Raw genomic sequence first — 21251 nt, 5'->3', positions numbered from 1 at the left:
CCGGCGGCGCGAATCTTTAAGTCGAACTTAATGTGATGTCCAAGCCTACCCATGACGGAAAACTTGTTGTCCAAATTTTTCGAGGCGGGCAGAGCTTTTATAACTAAACTGCCTTTACCCAAATCCGGTCAAAGCATTCTTTGCACCCCACATGGGTAGGGCGAGCCCGTGGGCCGCTAGACCAATCATCAAGTTTAGTGCCGACAACTTGACAATTGTCTTAGGACCGATTGATGATGTCTTGCGATGGAATGGACTGTATGAAGACCGATTGATAGGTCAAGTATCATCTTTGGCACGACAACTAAACACTTAAAAGGGGCAATCGCGGACGAACCATTAATCACTTAAACTTTGTTTGTTCCGTTTGGAATAATTTGCCCATGATGCAAGCGATCATTTTTTAAAAATATTTTAAAAATTATTTATTTTTCATGAGACAAACGCATCCTTAAGTTAATATAACTGGCTCAAATCCAATTTATAGTACCCCGTTATAGACATGACCAAATGGAACCGGGAGCCCGGAACCGGCCCGTTGACCGGGCCCGCTGTTCCATAATTGTCGGAACCGGCGGTTTCGGGCCAATTTCAACCCGTTTAAGTTTTTTTTTTAAAAAGTTGGGGGGTTGGGCCCGGTGGGGAAAGACAGCTCTTTCCCCACCGCCCGTGGCCGCCTCCCCCCCCCCCACCCCAAAAGCAACGGCTCTTTGGGCCGTTGCATGTGCCAAAAAAATTTTTTTTTTTAGTTAAATAACTCTCCCCATCTCTATAAATACCTATCACCCCCTTTCATTTTTCTCACAAATCCTTTCAATAATTCTCTTAAATTCTCTCAATCCCGCATCAATTCTTTCAATCGGATTTCCGATCAATTCTCTTAAAAATTGCAAGTGGAAGCGTAAATACTGGAAAGACAAAGATTGCGATGGGAGATTCCGAGTATCCTATTCCTGGATATAATCCTCGTGAGTATGCATGTTGGGAAGACGACAACGATAATATCAACGTTGTTCCTATTCCGACCGTCGAGCACGTCCCAACACAAGAAAGTCTTTATTTTCCTACCGGTGTCGAAAAAATGTTGACGGCGAATGAGCCGGAACGGAAGAACCGAGAGAGTACATCCAACTTGTGGCTGCACTTCGACAAGGTACGTGATAAAAACGAATGTAAGTATAATTTAAATTGTAAATATTGTTTGCAAACATACAAATTTACGAAAGGAGACGGCTACGGAACATTTTGTCGGCATCTAACGAAAGAACATCCAACGTAAGCGAGGATTGACGCTAGACAACAACAAATTTTCGGGTACGCCAATTATAATAATCATCCTTTATTTCGTTACACTGATGTACTTTATAAACAAACATTAGTTGAATATGTTGCCCTTGATTATGCTCCGTTTACTACTAGTGAAAAGTTTAATTTGAAATATTTGATAAATACTGTGTTGATTCCGCAAGCACCAACTATTTTAAAAAGTACTCTTAAACGCGAACTTTTGCATTTTTATAAAAAAAAAAAAAAATCTTTAGGAAAATTTTTTACGGAATTCAATGGACATGTACATTTAGGTAGCGATATTTGGAGTGATCCTTGGTAAATTTATTCTTATATAGGTGACGACTGGACTATTCAAAAAAGACTTATTGCATTTTGAGTTTTTGATAAAAACATTCTTCTCATAATATTTATAGAATAATTATGCAAGTTTTAGAAGAATATAATTTGATAAATAAAGTATTTTCAATTGGTTTTGATAATACCGCCGCAAATACCACTTCTATTCCCGAATTAGAAAATATTTGCAAATCCTCTTTTGGCGGACAATTTTTTCATATTAGATATGCTTGCCATGTTTTAAATTTATGTGTACAAGATGGTTTACGAACTCTTGAGACTTCTCTCCCCCAATAAAAGGTGCAATTAAATTTTTATGAAGTCGTGCCCATTTTATAAAAACATGGGGAAAATTTTGTAAACAACATGCAAAAATGGAAAAAATGTTTCCAAAATATATTCCGACTCGTTAGAATTCTACCTATGAGTTGCTTCTTCAAACTTTTGATTACAAAGATTTATTATGTATGTTTATTTCACAAAATATTCCCGAAATTACTTTACTCCTGTAACATTGGGACGTTTGCAAAATTTTTTTAGATTTTTTGAAAATTTTTAATGATAATACTAATACTTTATCTGGTATTTATTATCCTACTATGCATTTATTTTTAATAGAGTGTGTTAATATTGGTGGTGTTTTTAGTGAATATGAAAAAGATACTGAATTAGATCGGACTATTTTAGTAATGCGAGAAAAATGATTGCATTATTATTTCAAAATTCCTCTTATCTATTCAGTTGATATTATTTTTTATCAACGTATTAAATTAGATGATTTACTAGATTATCTGAATGTGTATTATTATGATTGTTTATATTTGGAAGATTCAATAGATATTTCAAATATACAATGAGATGTTAAAGAATCTATAGTAGTATTATATGGAGAATTTTGTAATAGATATGATTTAAGTGATTATGGATCTTTACAATCTATTGCCTCACGAAGAGAAACTGGTAGTTCATTTAGTAGATGGTACAATATGCTTAAGAGTAGACAAGAAAAAGGGGCAACATGTAGTATTTCCGAGTTAGACAAATATTTAACCACTCAATTTAAGTTTTGTGATGTTGAACATAGTACAGATTTTCAAATCCTAGAGTGGTGGAAGAGTCACTCAATCGATTACCCAGTTCTCGCCCTTATCGCTCGCCAAATATTAGCAATCACTTCATCAACAGTTGCATTTGAACAAACATTTAGCATTAGAGGATTAGTTTTAGACTCTCGCCGTTCAAGATTAGTCCGGAGTCTGTGGAAGCTTAAACTTGTGTTGACGATTGGACGAACGCTAGATTTTAACACTAAGAGCTGGATTGAGAACACGGATTTTTTAGTGATGATTGTGGATATACTATCGCCACGAGTACCACAATGGGTAGCGACGATTGACGATGAGGTAAGTTGGGGTTATCAAAGGTAAAAAAACTACATGAAATTTGATTCTTCTATTCCCAAGAAGATATGTAGGCGCTTAATGATAATTCATTAAGTTCAAACCTATTCCTCCTCTCTCTCTTTTTTCTCCAAATTTTATTACAATGTACAATTTGATTATAATTTATAATTTATTATATTTATTTTATTATTTTAAAAATTAAAATTAAAAAACAGAACCGGAACCGGTCCCTTCAAGGGTCGATTCTCGAATCGGAACCGGCGGTTCTTTTGAACTGGCCATGTCTACCCCGTTAGACCGATCGGCACGTGCGATTGGCTGGCGAAAATCCAAGACCGAGCAACAGTAAATCGCACTAGAATAGAATCGAAATATGGTGGGGGGCTAGTCATTAGAGAACCCAGGGTCAAGGTCAACGCAAAAATGTCTTTCCAGGTGCTTTTTGTAGACGGCATTTCAAGGTGTACTTGGCCTCGCATCGCACTTTTATAATTTAAAAAAGGAAAAAATGTATGGAAAGCCATAAAATTTATTTCTAAAGTGCAATTGAATTCTAGAACTTTCAAAAAGACGCAATTAAGTCTTAAAATTTGTCTAATTGGTACAATCAAATCATTTCGTTAATTTCGTCTAACTTGACTAATAAAAAATGCTTATCTTTTAATATAACTTAAATATAATTTGTATTTAAAAGTCGTATTTGGACAAAAACGATATCGTTTTAGCCATGTCAGCATCACAAGAATAGAGAAGATCATAAAAAAAAAAGGACGCCATGTCACCATTTTCCGTCAGCACGTGGGTAACATAAGGATCCGATCGAACTAACTCGACAAGTTTTATGATTTAGTTGTAATTTTTGAAAGTTTTAAGATTCAATTGCATGTTTGTGATAAATTTTAGGACTTTCAAAGGCACTTATCTCTTAAAAAAGAAAAAGAAAAGAACTCGAATGAGTACATCGAAGTAGAACCTTAGCCTTGAGAGCTTAGACGACCCCCCCTATATTTTCCTTTAGGTCGATATGGGGATCAATCACCATGCAATGTTGGTAAAAACAAAAGAAGAAATCACTCCCGCTCTAGAAAAAGACAATTTGGAATGGAACTTAGCAAAGGAAGGAGTAAAAGACACCTTCCCGGTTCATTCAATGGTATAAAATGCCAAGAAAGGGTGCAGAACAGGGGGAAAAAAGGAGCAAAAGCATCGTCCCCCGCAACTGCGAAATGTTGTAATCAACGAACGGACAGGACCCATCTCTCTCTCTCTCGCGGCGGGTTGGTTTTGAATCGAGCCACTGCGAGTGTCGGAGAGAGAGACGCGTAAAACCCTCAAACCCCTCCGAAACTACTGCTTCTTCTTCTTCCTCCTCTCCTTCTTCGTTGTCGTCGTCTTCGTCGTGCCCTCCTCTCGGTGAAGGGCCTGGTTGGCTAGGCTTGCTGAAGTTGCCAGTCGCCTTTTGATCGCGAACCGTCGTCGCGTGTCTCCGGACCAGGGGAGCTGCGTCGTGTTCTAGTCCGCGTTCGAACTTCGTTTTGCTGAATGTGAGGTTCGAATCCCTAATCTCTCTCTCTCTCTGGACATGGGTGCGCACCAATGTCGGTGCTTTTGCATTTTTGAGCTCCGGGGTGTGATCGTACGTGGGATTACAGGCAGGTTTCGTTCGCGGTCTGTGGTAGAACCCCCTTGGCGTGCTGAATGCACAACTTTGAAAGCTTTATAGGGCGTTGTTTCTTCTAAGATATTCGCCTTTTCTTTGTTAGGGTTTTTTTTTAAGTCGTAGTTGTCGTCTGAGTGGGCAGGTATAAGCATCGAATTAGGTCAGGTCAAGATAGCGAGGGAAAGCTTGAGTTGAAGTTATGTTGTTTGATTTTGAGCTTTGTGGAGCTCATCATTTTGACTATGCATATTTAGAACGTCATTTGTTTTCACAATGATGGATGGCTAGTTATTGCCTCTGGCATGTTTTCAGAAAGGAGTCATTTTCGTTCTGGTTTTGCTTTTTAACACTTTCCGTGCAGGAAAGGCAAACACAAAGTTGTATGATAGATGGCGTGGACAGAAAAGGATGCTGGTAATGGGGGTGGAAAGGATCTAATTGCTGAAAATGGTTTCATGAAAGCATCGGGGTCTTCTCCTGCTGCTGACACAACTGTTTCTGGTGCTTCACCGAAGAAGATATTCGAGGGGAAGGATGCCCTCTCTTATGCCAACATACTACGAAGCAGGAACAAGTTTGCGGATGCTCTGGCATTGTATGAGAGTATCTTGGAAAAAGACAGCGCAAATGTCGAGGCTTACATTGGCAAAGGCATATGCCTGCAGATGCAGAATATGGGGAGGCTCGCTTTTGATAGCTTTGCAGAAGCCATAAGGTTGGATCAGCAGAATGCTTGTGCCCTGACCCACTGTGGCATACTGTACAAGGACGAGGGCCGCCTCATGGAGGCTGCCGAGGTATGCAAGTAATTGTTCCATCCCTGTCGTTGCTGCGGTTGTTGTGTGATTTATGATGGAAATTGTTTTGTCCTAATGTGGTACCACTTGCATCAAGAATGCAAGTAGTTGTTTCTTCCCTGTCATTTTTGTTATTTTTTGCTGTGAGGAGAAAAAACACAATTGCTTAGCATTTTTATGTGGATCCAGAAGTGAAGGGTGTGGAAATTATCGAATAAGTTTGCTATGGCAGCTTTGCCAATTTGGATACATGTCTGAGAAAAGTATGCTGATATTGGTCTTTGTAAAGATGTTAAAAGGCTATTCAAGTGCCTAAAAATCTAATGATCTGTTTTTGTATATCAACTAAGATGGAACAGTAAAAGTGGTACTGGACCAGGATTTTTAACTTGTTTTCACTTGTTAACTGAGGCTGTAAATGTATAACATTTTCGAATATGGCGGGATACACGTTGTTTGCTGCATCTCAGACATCTCCGATCTCTCGATATTCTTATTTTTTTTTTTTGTGTCCTGCATCTGAAACATACACACTTATAGACTAGGGTAGCTTGCTGCAAAGTTTGCTCCTTTCTGTGTTTTTGATTTTGACCTTGTTTCCCACCTTTCTTCGTTCATCTCAGGAGCAGTTGCATTCTAATTGTTTCATTCTTCCCCATTCGTGTGAATACTCGCTTCCTTTAGTAAATTACCCTGATATATAAAGATTTCATTTAAGTATCTGCAATAGTGTGCAAAACAAGGGTGGCAATCAAAGTGACTTGGGTTGGTTTAGGATTGAATGACTTGGGTATAGATCTGCTTTCGTATTTGAGTGATTTCAGTCTATGCTTATTTGGATACAGGACAGTTTCAGATATGCATTATTTGGCTTTGGGTTTTGCTAGATAGAGTTGGTCATTTGCTGGTTGCAATTGGTTCCCGGTCAATCTGTCTTTGCTCCAGATGTTTCCAAGTTTTGTCGGATGAACTCAGGTTTAGCTAAGGGGTTGATCTATCTGAACCGCATCCTTCTAAATTGATTCAAGTTGTATTATGATCATGACATCTTTTCCATGGGAAATGTTAGGGAAAAATCTTAAATACGGTACAACTGAATTATATAATTGATTTAAAGCGGCCAGATACTTCTAGTTTTGTATCTTTAGAATGCAAATGCTTATATATGGTTTGTCAAGAAATAGTACAGCCAAACACAGTACACAGACTATTATCAAAGATCAGAACAGATAGATTCATGAAGAATAAATAGATAATTTAATCAATTAAAGATTGTCGCCGTAATTCATGGCTTTGGGTTTTGCTAGATAGAGTTGGTCATTTGCTGGTTGCAATTGGTTCCCGGTCAATCTGTCTTTGCTCCAGATGTTTCCAAGTTTTGTCGGATCAACTCAGGTTTAGCTAAAGGGTTGATCTATCTGAACCGTATCCTTCTAAATTGATTCAAGTTGTATTATGATCGTGACATCTTTTCCATGGGAAATGTTAGGGAAAAATCTTAAATACGGTACAACTGAATTATATAATTGATTTAAAGCAGCCAGATACTTCTAGTTTTGTATCTTTAGAATGCAAATGCTTATATATGGTTTGTCAAGAAATAGTACAGCCAAACACAGTACACCGACTATTATCAAAGATTAGTACAGACAGATTCATGAAGAATAAATAGATAATTTAATCAATTAAAGATTGTCTCCATAATTCATGTGTATAACGAGATGAGAGATCATGCATCTTCATTTTCAAAATTTAATTCTTTTTGCACCAAAGAAACGAGATTGAGAAGGATCAAAGGTGATTTTCCGTCGACATGATGTAACCTTAAAATTGAACTTAATGCATCAAATATTTTGTAGTAGAAAAACACATTTAGAGGAATTCCGACGAGGAAAGGGAGTAAAAAGAAATTTAATGTATCCTTGGGTTGTTTCATAGTCGTTTGTATCTCAGATTCAGGTTCCATGCCTTTCAGTTCATTTTGGGCACATGGGTCAGGTTAGTTTTGGAATTTCATTGATGGGATTACTTGGATTCGGTTAGTTTGGGCTTAAGTTAGGTTTCCGATTTTGACTCTTGGCTTGAATCAAGTTCTGTTTTTGTTTCCAAAGTAACTCTCATCAACTAGCATCATTCCGATGTAACCTTTTAGGAGTAATTCATCTAACTGGTTAGATCAAATTGGTTAGGTCTAAAATGAGGATATCCTTTCTATATGATCTCCTTAGGTTTTGTTGCAGATGTCTTGCTCGTGTCAGCTTTTTTTACCCTGGTGCTGTAGTAGTGAAGTGATGTTTTCCTTTGCCACATATCCAAGTTAGTGTTCCTATATCCCTGCATAAGAAAAGGAAAGAAAAGGTTTGATATGAGCAAGTTATGAGCCATGGATACGTGGTGCCACTGATTTTGCTTGATCACAGTAAATATGACATCAGAGTCCTGGAATATCGAAACATCGTATACACTAACTTCGGATGGATTGATAGCAGTAGGCTGAATTTGCAATTCGCTGATTCTTTTTGTGCATGGCTTCTAAAATTCACATGCACCTGCTTGAGCTCTGTCTTGTTAACTTTTGAAGGTATCAATCTTATGTTGACTGGTAACAATTGGGTATAGGGACAAGTTTGTGGAGCCACCTTCTAGCCGTCCTTAAAATGATCTAGCTTGGTTATTTACAAGCTTTTGTTCTTATTTTCCTATTTCTTGTCCTTCTTATCCAGATTTTTCAAAATTGCTTTTTCTATTATTGCTTTCTATCATATGCTGTTCAAAATGTGTGTCTCATACCGAAATTTCTGATTGGATGTGTAGTCATATCAAAAGGCTCTCAAAGCGGATCCTTCATACAAGCCTGCTGCAGAGTGCTTAGCTATTGTGCTAACAGACATTGGGACCAGCTTAAAGCTTGGTGGTAACACCCAGGAAGGGATTCAGAAGTATTATGAAGCACTTAAAATTGATCCCCACTATGCTGTAAGCTATCATTCTTCGACACACTCTTTTCCTTATTCTGCATTGTTAACCACAAAGTGTACTCATATTTTCTCTTGCTCTCAAACTTGTATTTGCATGCAGCCCGCGTATTACAACCTCGGTGTTGTCTACTCTGAAATGATGCAATATGACACAGCCCTTAATTGTTATGAGAAGGCTGCTCTGGAGAGGCCTTTGTATGCAGAAGCTTATTGCAACATGGGGGTCATATACAAGAACCGTGGTGACTTGGAGTCAGCTATTGCCTGCTATGAGAGGTATTTGCTTTTGGCAACTGATGGCAGTTGGATCTGTCGTTGCATTTTCAGTTCAGAGCAACTCTTTTGCTGAAGCTTTCCTTGTGTGGTTTCTTTGTAACAGATGTCTTGCTGTGTCTCCAAACTTTGAGATTGCAAAAAACAACATGGCAATTGCTTTGACAGATTTAGGAACGAAGGTGATTACTTGTACATTTTCCTGGTATGGAAGTTTTATTTTTGTTGCTGAACTTGAAGTTGTGGGGGCTGTTGTATTCCCATTGGACAGTAATACAATGTAAGCCTTATAATTTATTAGAGTTCTTTCAATAATTAGATTGGCTAAAAAGGGTCCGATCACTGTTGATTCTTGGTACATAATTGGTTACTCAAGGCATTCATTGAGTCACCTGAGCTTGCATTTTGTGTTAGAATTTATAAAGGATGAGAGGGGGAGGTCTTGTCCTACCCAATTACTAATGCTGACCAAATCTCTCACAAACCTGAACTCTTGAAGGCCTAAGATTGGAAATAATGAAATATGGGAATGCCATTTCGCCTCGCCAACTCTGTTTTGGAGTAATAGTGCTGGGTTTAAGTTCTTATGCTCTCTGGACAGAATAACTTGCTATTACCATTGATTTATTATAGGTTTTCTTTGAATAGGTTGGTAGGCTGAATGTTTTATTTAACCCACTGTCCAAACATCTCAGTTCTGCCTCTGTTACTCTAGGCAATTGCAGTTTCCTTGAGTCAATAGCTGCTACATGTGTGATATGAACTGACAAACCAGATGGAAGCAATTTAACAATGTGGAAAATACTCTTCTATAACACATCGTAGACACTTATAAATACGTTTCTAGACAATTGCATTGCCCTAGCTGGTAAAAGTAAATTGATCTTTTAAGATTTCACCTAGATGCTTTGTTATTTCTTTGCCCGTTGATTGCTTAAAAAAAAAATTTGTTGGAGATAGGAAAGATTTACACTGAATAAAGATAAATCTCCTTTGTATATGCTAATAGTGTATAAGCTAGTGAATATTTTCAACTGCTAATCTAAAGAAAACTGAGCGTGCTTTTCCAGTTTCACAATCATGACATCATTGTAAAGTTTGTTGAGGACTAGCACTCCATGTGATTGTCTGATTTATTGGGTTGATAACATGATTTCAGATTTTGTTTTGTTCATACAGGTAAAATTGGAAGGAGACATAAACCAAGGTGTGGCATATTACAAAAAGGCTTTGTACTATAATTGGCACTATGCGGATGCCATGTATAATCTTGGTGTTGCTTATGGTGAAATGCTGAAGTTTGATATGGTAAGTGATATGTCGAAGATGATATTAGACCTTATGTTCCCATCTGTCCTCTTTCTCCTAATAAAAGATGGGATAGCTTGTAGTCTAGCATCTTGAGCAACTGTTTTCGATGTCTATTTAATTTTGCAGCAATCATTTAAATTCTGAAAATGGTTGGTTTTGGGTAGAAATCAAATTCAATTGAAAGCAAACGTGGCATGTTGAAAGTATGTATATATATATAAATAAATAAATAAATATAATTTTATGATAGACTTTTGTAAGTAGAAGTTTTCTTGGCAACTGCACATTAACATATATGTTGGGACTCTTCCTCATGAAAGCCATTTTAGTATGACTTTTATGTATCAAAAGTTGTTTAACTTATTCTTTATTGTCACCTCAAATGAGAAATTTGTAATATCATTGTCAGTTTACCTTGAGAATGTCAGTCACTGAGTTTGGAAACTTAAAAGATGGCAGTATTTGGGAAATACCATTAGCTATTTTTCAACAATTTTAAGTAAGAGATAGTGTAAGTTGTTGCATTAGCACCCATATCTTTGTGTAAATGACGTACTAGACTTAGTGGGTTAATTGTCGTGTAGATGACATTATAAGCATAGAGAATCTCCTTGGTGCCTTCTTGAAGGAAATGTGTTTTTTTTGCTTTAAATAAAAAAGTAATCCAAGCGAATTCCTTGGCCCATTTAATTGCAAGTCTGTGCTCCTTACCATGCTCAAGTTCCTGGACATTTAGAGAATATACAGAGGCCTTATAATATCATTTCATCTTAGCAGTATAGTTTCAAGCATATGCAAGGGTCCATATTAGCACAGTAATGATGTTATTTTTGTGAATACACCACATATTGGAGTAGAAATTTGAATCTGTAATTGTTTCGGAGAGTACCATTGGACCTCGGTGAGATAATAACGCTTCATTTGCATTTGCAGGCGATTGTGTTCTATGAACTTGCTTTCCATTTTAACCCACATTGCGCTGAGGCATGCAACAATTTGGGAGTAATCTACAAAGATCGTGACAATCTTGATAAAGCCGTGGAATGTTACCAGGCAAAGCTTTTCACCCATTTTACCCATTTGGTCAACCATTATTTATGCTGCTGACATTGTTTACTCTCATTTGACAGTTAGCTTTATCAATCAAACCTAATTTTTCTCAGTCATTAAACAATCTGGGTGTTGTATACACGGTTCAGGTTTGTGATGATTCATAATTGAGATATGTCAATAAGTTTGCTTGAGCTACCTCTGACTTTCTTCTTATTTCTCCTCCCCCTTCTCCTCTTCTTTTCTCGGGCAGGGTAAAATGGATGCAGCTGCTAGCATGATTGAAAAAGCTATTATTGCTAATCCAACATATGCTGAGGCATACAATAACTTAGGTCAGCACTGTAAAAAAATGCTGTCTTTTTCAGTGACTACTGAATAGTATTGCAAGTTAGACACATTGATGATGTGTCATGGCTGATGTTCGTTCTAAAGATCGTAAAAAATATTATGTGGCTCCATAATTATCATATAGCATCTGTTGCTGTTACTTTTCCTTTTTGGAAAAATCCACTTGATGGTGTTGTCCTATTTATTTTTCTTTTTCTTTGCTAAGCTTGTCCTATCTAACTTTTGATTTGAGACAAGGGAAAAAGCATGCTTAATCTCGAAAGGCTTTGATTGAATGGTTGAGTTGCTGTGAAAAGGCTAATATATTCGTGGAAAGTCTACATGCGTTGTCAAGAGAATTCTAGAGGGAGCAGCTGCAAAGTTGTAAATCACTAGAGTTTTTTTTTTTTTTTATCGGCGCAAATCGCTATCACTTCTATGAAGATGGAATTGACAGCTCATTTTGGCGTCTTGCTTTTTTCCTTGGTTGCTTTAAGTAAATTAGACACTCTGGAGAGAATCTGGACCTTCAGGGGCTGTTGCAATAATCATGTCTTTTTAGCAGCAAAAAATTTATGCATGTTCTTGTAAAAGTTCAATTCCAGTTATATGTGTGCCTCCACTGTCTAATACAATTGAGTTATCTGATATCATGTGCATATAGGGGTTCTTTATCGAGATGCTGGCAGTATAACAATGGCAATTAATGCCTATGAGCAATGCCTCAAAATAGATCCTGATTCTCGGAATGCTGGCCAGGTAATGTTTTTCTTTATATACCGAATGGTAGTCTGCTTTTACAATAGATTATTTGATCATCCTTCATTCCTATGACTCTTTGTTTTGGAAAAGGGGGGGGAGGGGATTATATATGCCTTGTTTTGTTAAAGGCTTGAATCTCCTGAAGTAGCTCCATTTATGGTAGTAGAGAGGCATGTGAAAAAAATACTGAGTTTGTTCCTCTTGACTTGAGGATTGAGGGTATGCACAGTTGCTATCTTCCTTGTGGGCTTTCATTGTACAACATACTTGTATTTGCATATCTCTGACTTTGCCTTAAGCATATTTAGTTCTTCAATTTAATGTGAAAGTTATTGTTATTATTATTATCTTTTTTTTCTGTCAAAGGAGCCTTCATACCAGTTCAGTACCCTAATTATCTAGTGATCATGTGGACTTTTGGTCATAGCATCTAAGTCTAACGTTATGCTGCTCCTTTCAAGGCCCTTCCTCAAGGTATTCAGAGCCAAAAGGAAATAAAGAAATATAAAATGAACTACAAGAAACTGATTTGAAGTTGTTGACTTCATTAATAAAACTGAGTGATGTATTGGTTTCCTGTTAATCTGATTTTTGTTTTCTGCCAAATGGATTTTGTGCTATAAGTTCTGTTTCTTCTTCACTTACGGACATTCTTTTGGACAGAATCGGCTTCTTGCTATGAACTACATAAACGAGGGGCATGATGACAAACTTTTTGAGGCTCACAGGTTGGCCTTTAACTTCTTTTAACTTAGCATATATCTTCAAACACTTGTATGATCTCCGAAGAGGCTTTCACTATGTCTACTACAGCACATGCCTTTGAAGCATTTCTACAGTTATACTTTAGTATATCATTGTGATGTAGAAGAAAAGATCTTCTTTTATCTTCTTTAACTGAGGTGGACACATCTTGGTTCACCATATCTCAGCTTTCTTTTCCTCTGTTCATCTGTTATCTTCCTTAACTGCACTTGATTCTTCTCTCTTTGAGGAGAAAGAAAGAGAAGGTCAAAGGCATTGGCTGCACTGCCTTTAAGCACAGTTAGTAGTTAAATAACAAAAAGCAGCTGCAGACACAGTTCAAACCTGAAGAACGAATTCATGTCAGAGAATATACTGCTGTGTTTTAATGCAGTTTCGATCTAAATAATTGCCTGTTGCCCTGTTTCGCACCTTGCATGCTTAAATAAAAGTTTCAGTCCATAGTTGATTGGTGATCATCGCTTCTGAGTGTGGTTGTCTTCTGGTGATTGATATCTAAGTTCGTCTTAATGGGCTAGCATCTTGATTTTTGTCTTGAGTGTATTGATGCCTATTTTACTCTGATAGAGGTCATATTTTTGGAATGAGTGGGTGCACACTTAGCTGTTGACTAAGCAATGGGTCACAGATGATGAATATCTGGCATGTCTTGTGGGGGGAGGTTTCCTATGTTAGAATAGATAGAATTGGGTTTCTAAGAGATCCAAAGGAATTGTAGTTCACAGCGATTTGACCTTGGGAATTAGTCATGGCCGAGCATGGTGATAAAATTTCAAAGCAAAGTAAAGAAAGGTTTTCTAATCCCATTTACTCATGGCAGGTAATTATGTTGGTTCCACTCGGTAAAATGCTAAAATCCTTTATTCCCCTATGCTGATATAATTTACTTTAGTAAGAAGAAATTTATGGATCTTTAAGGCCACCTTGTGTATAGAAAAAATCGGGTAAGTTTTTGTTAAGAATTGTGTTGCATTGTATTGATGGCATGTCTAAAATAGGGGAAATGACACATTCAACCTTTGGAACGGCTTCAAAACTTTTACTCTTTCAAATACGTCTTTATACTTTTGAGATGTTGAAAAAGATCGATGGAACACTGGCATGGCATGCCGAGTGACACATGGATAAAGCGTCACATCGTCATTTGTTATGTGACACATTAGTTCTCTTACTGATGTTTTATGGAGTGGCCTCTATCGCAATTGAGTGACCTGATTAAGGTTTCACAAGTTCAATCATAAAGAAAAATTGAACCTCCATCCTGTCATTTTTTGCTCTCTAAAATATGCAAGAAATGATCCCTTTTGGTGTTTACTGTTGGTACTCTTTACTTTTTTCATGTTATGACAGTTATTTGGTGGCAATCATATTTGGGATATGACAGTTATCTGTTCTAAACTGAAAGTCCACATGCAGGGACTGGGGTAGACGCTTTATGAGGTTGTATCCACAGTACACTTCATGGGAGAACACGAAAGATCCAGACAGACCTCTTGTGATTGGATATGTGTCTCCTGACTACTTTACACATTCAGTGTCATATTTTGTTGAAGCGCCTCTTTCATATCACGATTATTCAAATTACAATGTGGTGGTTTATTCCGCAGTTGTGAAGGTACGGTTCACATTTGACATAATGACTACTTCAGAAACTATGGGTTTCCTCTGTGAGGCATGAGACACATGGTGCATCAATTTATAGATCTTGCTGCTCTAATTGTGTGGTAATATTCTCATGTTAATTTTCTCGTTTCTAGTTTCTCTGATCATGTCTGGATTATGCTGGATGTGATGAAAAGTAAGAAAATAAAAGGCAAGATCTGCTTTTCATCTGTTTTCCAGAATTGAACTGGATCAACTGGCTCAACCAGGGACCTGTCCTTCGTCCTGTCTGGTTTTTATTGTTGGTTTGTTTTGGAAAATACCATTTAAAATGAGTTTGGACCTAGTTCAACTGATCAAACTGATGAACTGATCCACTTGGTCCGACTGCATCTTGACCTTCAAAATTAATATTGATGAGGTGGGACTTTGATCTCCTGACCACTTGGAAGGAGCAACAATGCATAAACCACCTGTGAGCCATCATTTTTAATCTGCACATGTTAAATGATAATACATGACGAACAGGAAACATCCCTGTAAAGGCATTACCATACGGAATGTGAGTGCATTTTCATGATGAGTTGGGAGTGCTTCTTTGCCCTTCTAGCTAGGAAGGAAGGATGCGTCAGTCGCTACATTCCTCATATATATTACTACTTTATTTGATGACATCTCTATAACTAATTGTCTAGTTGAATTGGTTAAACCAGGAAATGGGAGTCTCACCATTTATTGTATGCATCCCTTTTTGAGAAGACTATGTTGGATTTGATTGTTCTTTGTTCATGGGCAGATAGCCAAGGGATGCTCTATACTTCTCTCAAAGTTCTGATAGCTTTAGAATCTTCTTCGGAAACTTGATTTCTTTCGTCTTTGGAATCTTCTTCGGAAACTTGATTTCTTTCGTCTCCGTTATTTACTGAGAACTGCTTGGACTTCGTGGATATGTTTACTATCTAGATTTTATTGTTGAGTCATCACAACTGGCTGAAAATTTTATTCTGGCAGAAGTAGTTTAGGGAAAAGCTCTTTGATATAAGTTTATAAGTCCGTAGCATCACGCTGTTAGTTTAAATCACTTTGTGGTACCACTGCGGCATTCGCCTATTTTCCTGCACTTATGTTCTTCACTCTTATTTCTAATGTGATTTTTTCTATGCCATTGTTGGTTTGCTGTAGCTCTTGGTATATGACAGAGGTACCTTTCACACTTTGATAAGTAGGGGAGAATTCTCAAAAAGGAAAAAAATTACCAAGGTGGGAACCCTGTATGAAATGGTTAAGGACCAAGAGTAAAGACCACAGAGTGTCACAATTAAAGAACTAGACTACTGACTGTCAGGAATTGTGTCCTATATATGGCTGTCCTCAAATTGAAACAAAAGAGAATCTCATGCAGCTATATGTCTCACTGAAAGTGGTGATAGCTCAGTCCCATTTAAAATCCTTTTTTGTTGAGGTTTTAGGGGGAGGGTTTCTCCGAAGTCCCTAATTAAATTTTGATACCAATAGACGTGTGGAGGATTATCCTTAAAATAGTCTCCTCTCTTTGAGAAAAGCTGTAATTGCAATAATCTCGATACTAAAACGCTGCATAATTAACTAAAACAATAGCGACTCGGTGTACTGTTTGAGGCTCTTTTTCGCATAGAGAACTTTTGGTATCTGGTTCTCCGCTTCTCTGCAACACGTTGAAAAGACTGACTACTCTGCCAAGAGGGGTCTGTAGCTTTATTGAGTTCTGGACTGCTGTACTAGCTTGCACTGATTTCAGCATCATTATCCCTCTTCTACTCAGCCATACAGTGTTGAATGCTTATCCAACTTCTATATTTTCTTGCAAAATCAATACTTTTATCCATTTTCAGTTTGTTTATGATTTTACGAAACTCGTCCACTTTCTGATGCATGGCCACTCTGAGCCATGGACGGCCCTTATCACAAATGGTTACTGTCGTTAATTCTTCACTTGCTATCCATGGATAATTTGAGGACTGATAGGTATTTGGTTCCCTCCACACTTGACATATTTTTTGTATGCTACACAGGCAGATGCAAAAACTTTCAGGTTCAGGGATAAAGTATTGAAAAATGGTGGGATATGGAGAGATATATATGGAATTGATGAAAAGAAGGTTGCCAGCATGATCAGGGAAGATAAAGTTGATATCTTAGTTGAACTCACTGGTCATACTGCCAATAACAAGCTGGGAATGATGGCTTGCCGACCTGCTCCAGTTCAGGCATGTTGTTCTTGACTTGAACGCCACTTTACTAATTTCTACTCTGCTTCTTCTGTTACACATGCTATTCATTCGTCTATTCAGCTACAGTTATCCTCTCCACCCATGCTTGATTCATGGACACTTAAAACGATATGGAAGTTTGCTTCTTTGGTTTTTCTCATCAAATAGAATTTTTTTCCTTTTTTTGCTTTGGCGGACTTGTTGCAAAAACTGCTTGATTAGTTAGACTGTCTATTTCTTTTCCTGAATGGTAACATCAGCCAATTTTAAACATAATATGATCAAATGAGTTTTCCAAAATGGAGTGTTATCATGTATCGTTGAGCCACATTTAATGTAATTTGGTACTGCAAAATGGTGATTTTACATGGTTACATGTTATAGTGAGAATGGTAACCCTTCTTATTTGATGTCTTCAAGTTTAAGCATAAACTTTGGTATTATTAGAACCTTTATTGAAATTGTTTATCATTACATTTAAGGCGTGGTTGATGCAATTTGTGCAAATTTTCTGATCTCAATTTTGGTTACAATCTCCAGATTAATAGAATGAAAAGCAGTTTTACTTTATGAACTGATGTAAGTGTGTTTTAATTAATTTTGTTGTCACAAGTTTATTCTAAATAGTTAGCGTGCTGCACCAAAATTGACATCACAAATAAAGTTGAATTTCATTGTAAATACCTATAATGAGATAATATGGTTTGTTTAAGCATAACTGGACTTCAATAAGACATTTATCTGCCATTTTGAGTCTATAATTACGCATGAGAATTAGGCATGTATGACCAGTGAAGGGTCTTTGTTTTGATATTCTTGTTGGCATGATATTTGTCTGATGCATGATGTTTTAGCTATATGCATCTGAGTCACAATGATAAAACTATCTGGTAGCTTTTCCATGGTTAATGTGATTGTCCTCTGTTTTAGGTAACTTGGATTGGCTATCCAAATACAACTGGTTTGCCTACTGTAGACTACAGAATTACCGACTCCCTTGCAGATCCTCCTGATACAAAGCAGAAGTATCTCCTCTCTCTCTCTCTGTCTCTCTCTCTCTACGCGCGCACACGCACTCACTTGACCTGTATCTTTGTTGTTGCTGGATCTTATAATTGTTGGCTTGATATTTGAGTCTCTCCCCCAGGACATCCTCAAGGGCAAAATGCTATTCTGCGTAAACGATATGAGATGTGCTTGCAAATGTTTCGTTGTTCATGGCATTTATGTAGTGGCAGAAAAAAAAAAGCGTGGAGTTTACTCAGTTATCTGCAGGCACGTTGAAGAGCTGATCCGGTTACCAGAGTGCTTCCTTTGTTATACACCTTCCCCTGAGGCTGGGCCTGTTTGTCCGACTCCTGCGCTTTCAAATGGCTTTGTAACATTTGGTAGCTTCAATAACTTGGCAAAGGTATTGATTAACATGCTGCAGCGACTGTTGTGCTAATATGTTGAATTACTTGTTTCTGCCTTGCCTCCATGCGGGGGAGTGTTAAGTATCTGACATTGTTAATTGTTGCCCCTATCTCTCTTCCTCTATCAGATAACTCCTAAAGTGCTGCAAGTTTGGGCAAGAATACTTTGTGCAGTTCCAAACTCTCGTCTGGTGGTAAAGTGTAAACCTTTCTGTTGTGATAGTGTAAGGCAGAGATTCCTCACAACTTTGGAGCAGCTGGGATTGGAACCTTTACGTGTTGATTTACTTCCTCTAATTCTTCTTAACCATGATCATATGCAAGCATATTCTCTCATGGATATCAGGTAACATATATATTCTCAATTAGTTAGATGCAGTTCTAGGGAGCTCTGTCCTTACTCTCTTTTCCAACTCTCTTTCAATTATAGCTATGTATCATTCTTTATTTACATGCTGTTGGGACCTGTATCTTTCACTCCTGCTCAAATATCATTTTTCCATGTCTACAAATTTGTTGTACCTTTCCATTACTGCATCCACAGTTGTAAATGTGCTGCTCGATTGTTGGGTCCTGTATCATATAGCAAACTAAGAGCAAAGCTTATCAATAAAGTAAAATTTAAGTAATTTGCTTGTCTATGTCCTCATTAAAGAGGAACAGAATGGAAGTTCTACCGACTCTTCTCGTCCCTTTTTAAATTGTATCCATCCTGTTTTCAGTGTATCTTAGAACTGTCAAGATTTTGATTTGTAAAACCGAAAGTTTTTAACTTTAATGCGTTGGCTAGATAATGTCTAATAGACAAAGGAAAAATCGTTTTTTGCTCTTCTACATCTTCGGTCAGTTGGCTGCCTACATCATAATCCTGAACAAGTTTCTGGATGCATCAGATTTGCTGCATATTTTGGTTACAGATAATAATTGTGTTGTTCTTTATGTTGTAGCTTGGATACTTTTCCTTATGCTGGAACTACTACAACATGTGAATCATTATACATGGGGGTCCCATGCATTGCAATGGCCGGTTCAGTTCATGCTCACAATGTTGGTGTGAGTCTCCTGACAAAAGTTGGTGAGCATTTTGATGCCTATTGCTCGTTTTGATAAAATGTGCCTGTTCAATCATCTTTCTTCTGCGTGACTGATCAGGGTGCCGATGTGCTTGTTTATGGCTATTTACCTAATGTTCTTCACTAGTTACTGTGTGTGAAGATAAGGAATTTGTTCTACATAAATGTGTGTACCATAACTACTTCATTGTCCCCTTCGATGAAGGATCTGTAATTTTTTGGTTGTCATTTGGGTTTCACTATAAAGCAACCTTACAACTAGCTTTTGTTGAAAAAATATCTGCTAGACGATAATGGGCACAAACTTCATGTTTTGGCTGCCTTGAAAGATATCATGAATTGTGAAAAGGAACTTTTTAGAGCTCCAGGGCTGGAAAAGATAATTGCACTTTCACAAGGGCTGTGGGCTGAAAGCTCATCTTGTCCAGCACCTTCATATGCCAGGAACAGAAAATGGAATATTTGAGAAGGGTCTTGTTATTGAGAGGGCACTAGTTAAGTATACTTTATTTGGTACAATTCAATTTTCAAGACACCGATTGTGCATAAAATGAGGACAATAAGTGCATTGGAAACTATAAAATTTCCTTAATTGGTACCAGTGGCCCTAGGGCACTCGTTAACAAAGTCCAAATAAAAACAAGTAAAATATGACCTTCCATGATCGACTCGCCATAATATAGAAACAACACAATCTTAAACTAAGGTGGACTAAAATATCCAGACACTGCAGTCCATTTTTCTTTCGAAGTCATATTTCATACATGGACACCCAATTAACAGTTATGGTTGCTGGTCATTCTAAAATTTTTAGAGGAATCTATTGTGTCTTTCAATGTCCAGTATTAATTTCTGTCTTTGTTCTCGTGGGTTCTATACATTATCACTTTGTTTTCCTGCATTTGCTGTTCCATTATGTAGAATATTGTGTACATGGATTTACAGTATAGTTCTGACTTGGTCTTCTCTATACTTTTCTGCCTGTGTTTTAACGCATTCTTATATTTCTTTTGGCTCATCAGTCCTGATGGTTACCTTTGCGATCTGTTTGGTTTGTGATGTAAGCCTTTGTCCTTCATTGCAACAGGACTAGGACATCTGATCGCCAAAAATGAAGATGAATATGTTGAGTTGGCTCTGCAACTGGCATCCGATGTTAATGCTCTCTCAAAGTTGAGAATGAGTCTCCGGGAACTGATGTCCAAGTCTCCTGTATGTGATGGGCCAAAATTTGTCTCCGGTTTGGAATCAACATACAGAAGTATGTGGCATAGGTACTGTAAAGGTGATGTACCGGCCTTGAGGAATTTGGAAATGCTTCAACAACATGCAGCTTCCGAACCTTTGAGTGCGCCTGCTACAAACATCTCAGTTTCACTGGAAATCCCTCCTGAGTCAACCAAAGTGAATGGATTTGCACAGGTGGCACCTGTTCTGACTCTATCCTCTAGTGAAGAAAATGGTCAGGCGAATGAAGCAGCCAAAAATGGGAAATGAGGTGTATAGTGGATTTTTGTGCTTGCTGGGGAATCCGGGTTATAACTTGAAAGGCCACTTTGAACAAATATGCATTCTTAGAAGTGTCAGTGTATGCTTATTGGGCTTCCGCGGGTTGAGCCTCGCAGCGATCCTTGAAAAGAATTGCATTGTTTGGGAAATCCTGATATCCACGCAAGTGGACAACGAGAAAGCGATTTGAAGAGGTTTATAGGTCGTCGAACCCCCCGAAAGAGATTATAGTGATGGGCTGTAAAGTACAACTTGTTCTAGTTGCATAGTTATTATTCAATTTTTCTTCTTTTGCCTTTTCGGGTATGGGATGGTGGGGGGTTGGTCTTGGTCATGGTTGTATCCTCAGTTACATAGATCTGATGGTAACTTCTCTCGATCTTCTGATAGAAAAAATTAGATTTTAGCCATTTATCATGATCGTTTTGTCGTTGAATATGTCCATCGA

At 37.6% G+C, this 21251-nt stretch overlaps 1 protein-coding gene and 1 long non-coding RNA gene across 4 annotated transcripts; one reads left to right on the top strand and one right to left on the bottom strand.

Moving 5' to 3' along the window:
- Nucleotides 1–4296: 4296 nt before the first annotated feature.
- Nucleotides 4297–21213, top strand: LOC115741937 (probable UDP-N-acetylglucosamine--peptide N-acetylglucosaminyltransferase SPINDLY). Of its 3 annotated transcripts, none has more exons than XM_030675978.2 (18): nt 4297–4573; nt 5051–5486; nt 8301–8462; nt 8565–8740; nt 8844–8919; nt 9917–10045; nt 10982–11101; nt 11179–11247; nt 11352–11433; nt 12093–12187; nt 12854–12918; nt 14372–14570; nt 16609–16803; nt 17737–17831; nt 18082–18217; nt 18350–18567; nt 19169–19296; nt 20382–21213. In XM_030675978.2, exons 2-18 carry the CDS (start codon nt 5079–5081, stop codon nt 20789–20791), a joined length of 2763 nt encoding a protein of 920 aa, XP_030531838.1. In that variant the 5' UTR covers nt 4297–4573; nt 5051–5078; the 3' UTR covers nt 20792–21213. The 3 variants fall into 3 exon arrangements, with proteins under 3 accessions (XP_030531838.1, XP_030531837.1, XP_030531840.1); XM_030675977.2 differs by having other exon boundaries at nt 4297–4578; XM_030675980.2 differs by lacking the exon at nt 4297–4573 and having other exon boundaries at nt 5364–5494.
- Nucleotides 15692–15950, bottom strand: LOC125316054. The gene is made up of 2 exons (XR_007199367.1): nt 15814–15950; nt 15692–15762 (listed from the first exon to the last, which is right to left on the bottom strand). It is a non-coding gene; the product is annotated as an uncharacterized LOC125316054 (long non-coding RNA).
- Nucleotides 21214–21251: the final 38 nt, after the last annotated feature.

Source organism: Rhodamnia argentea, chromosome 7 (assembly GCF_020921035.1).
Source record: "Rhodamnia argentea isolate NSW1041297 chromosome 7, ASM2092103v1, whole genome shotgun sequence".
Taxonomy (NCBI): Eukaryota; Viridiplantae; Streptophyta; class Magnoliopsida; order Myrtales; family Myrtaceae; genus Rhodamnia; species Rhodamnia argentea.
This window is presented reverse-complemented; position numbering and strand designations above follow the sequence as displayed.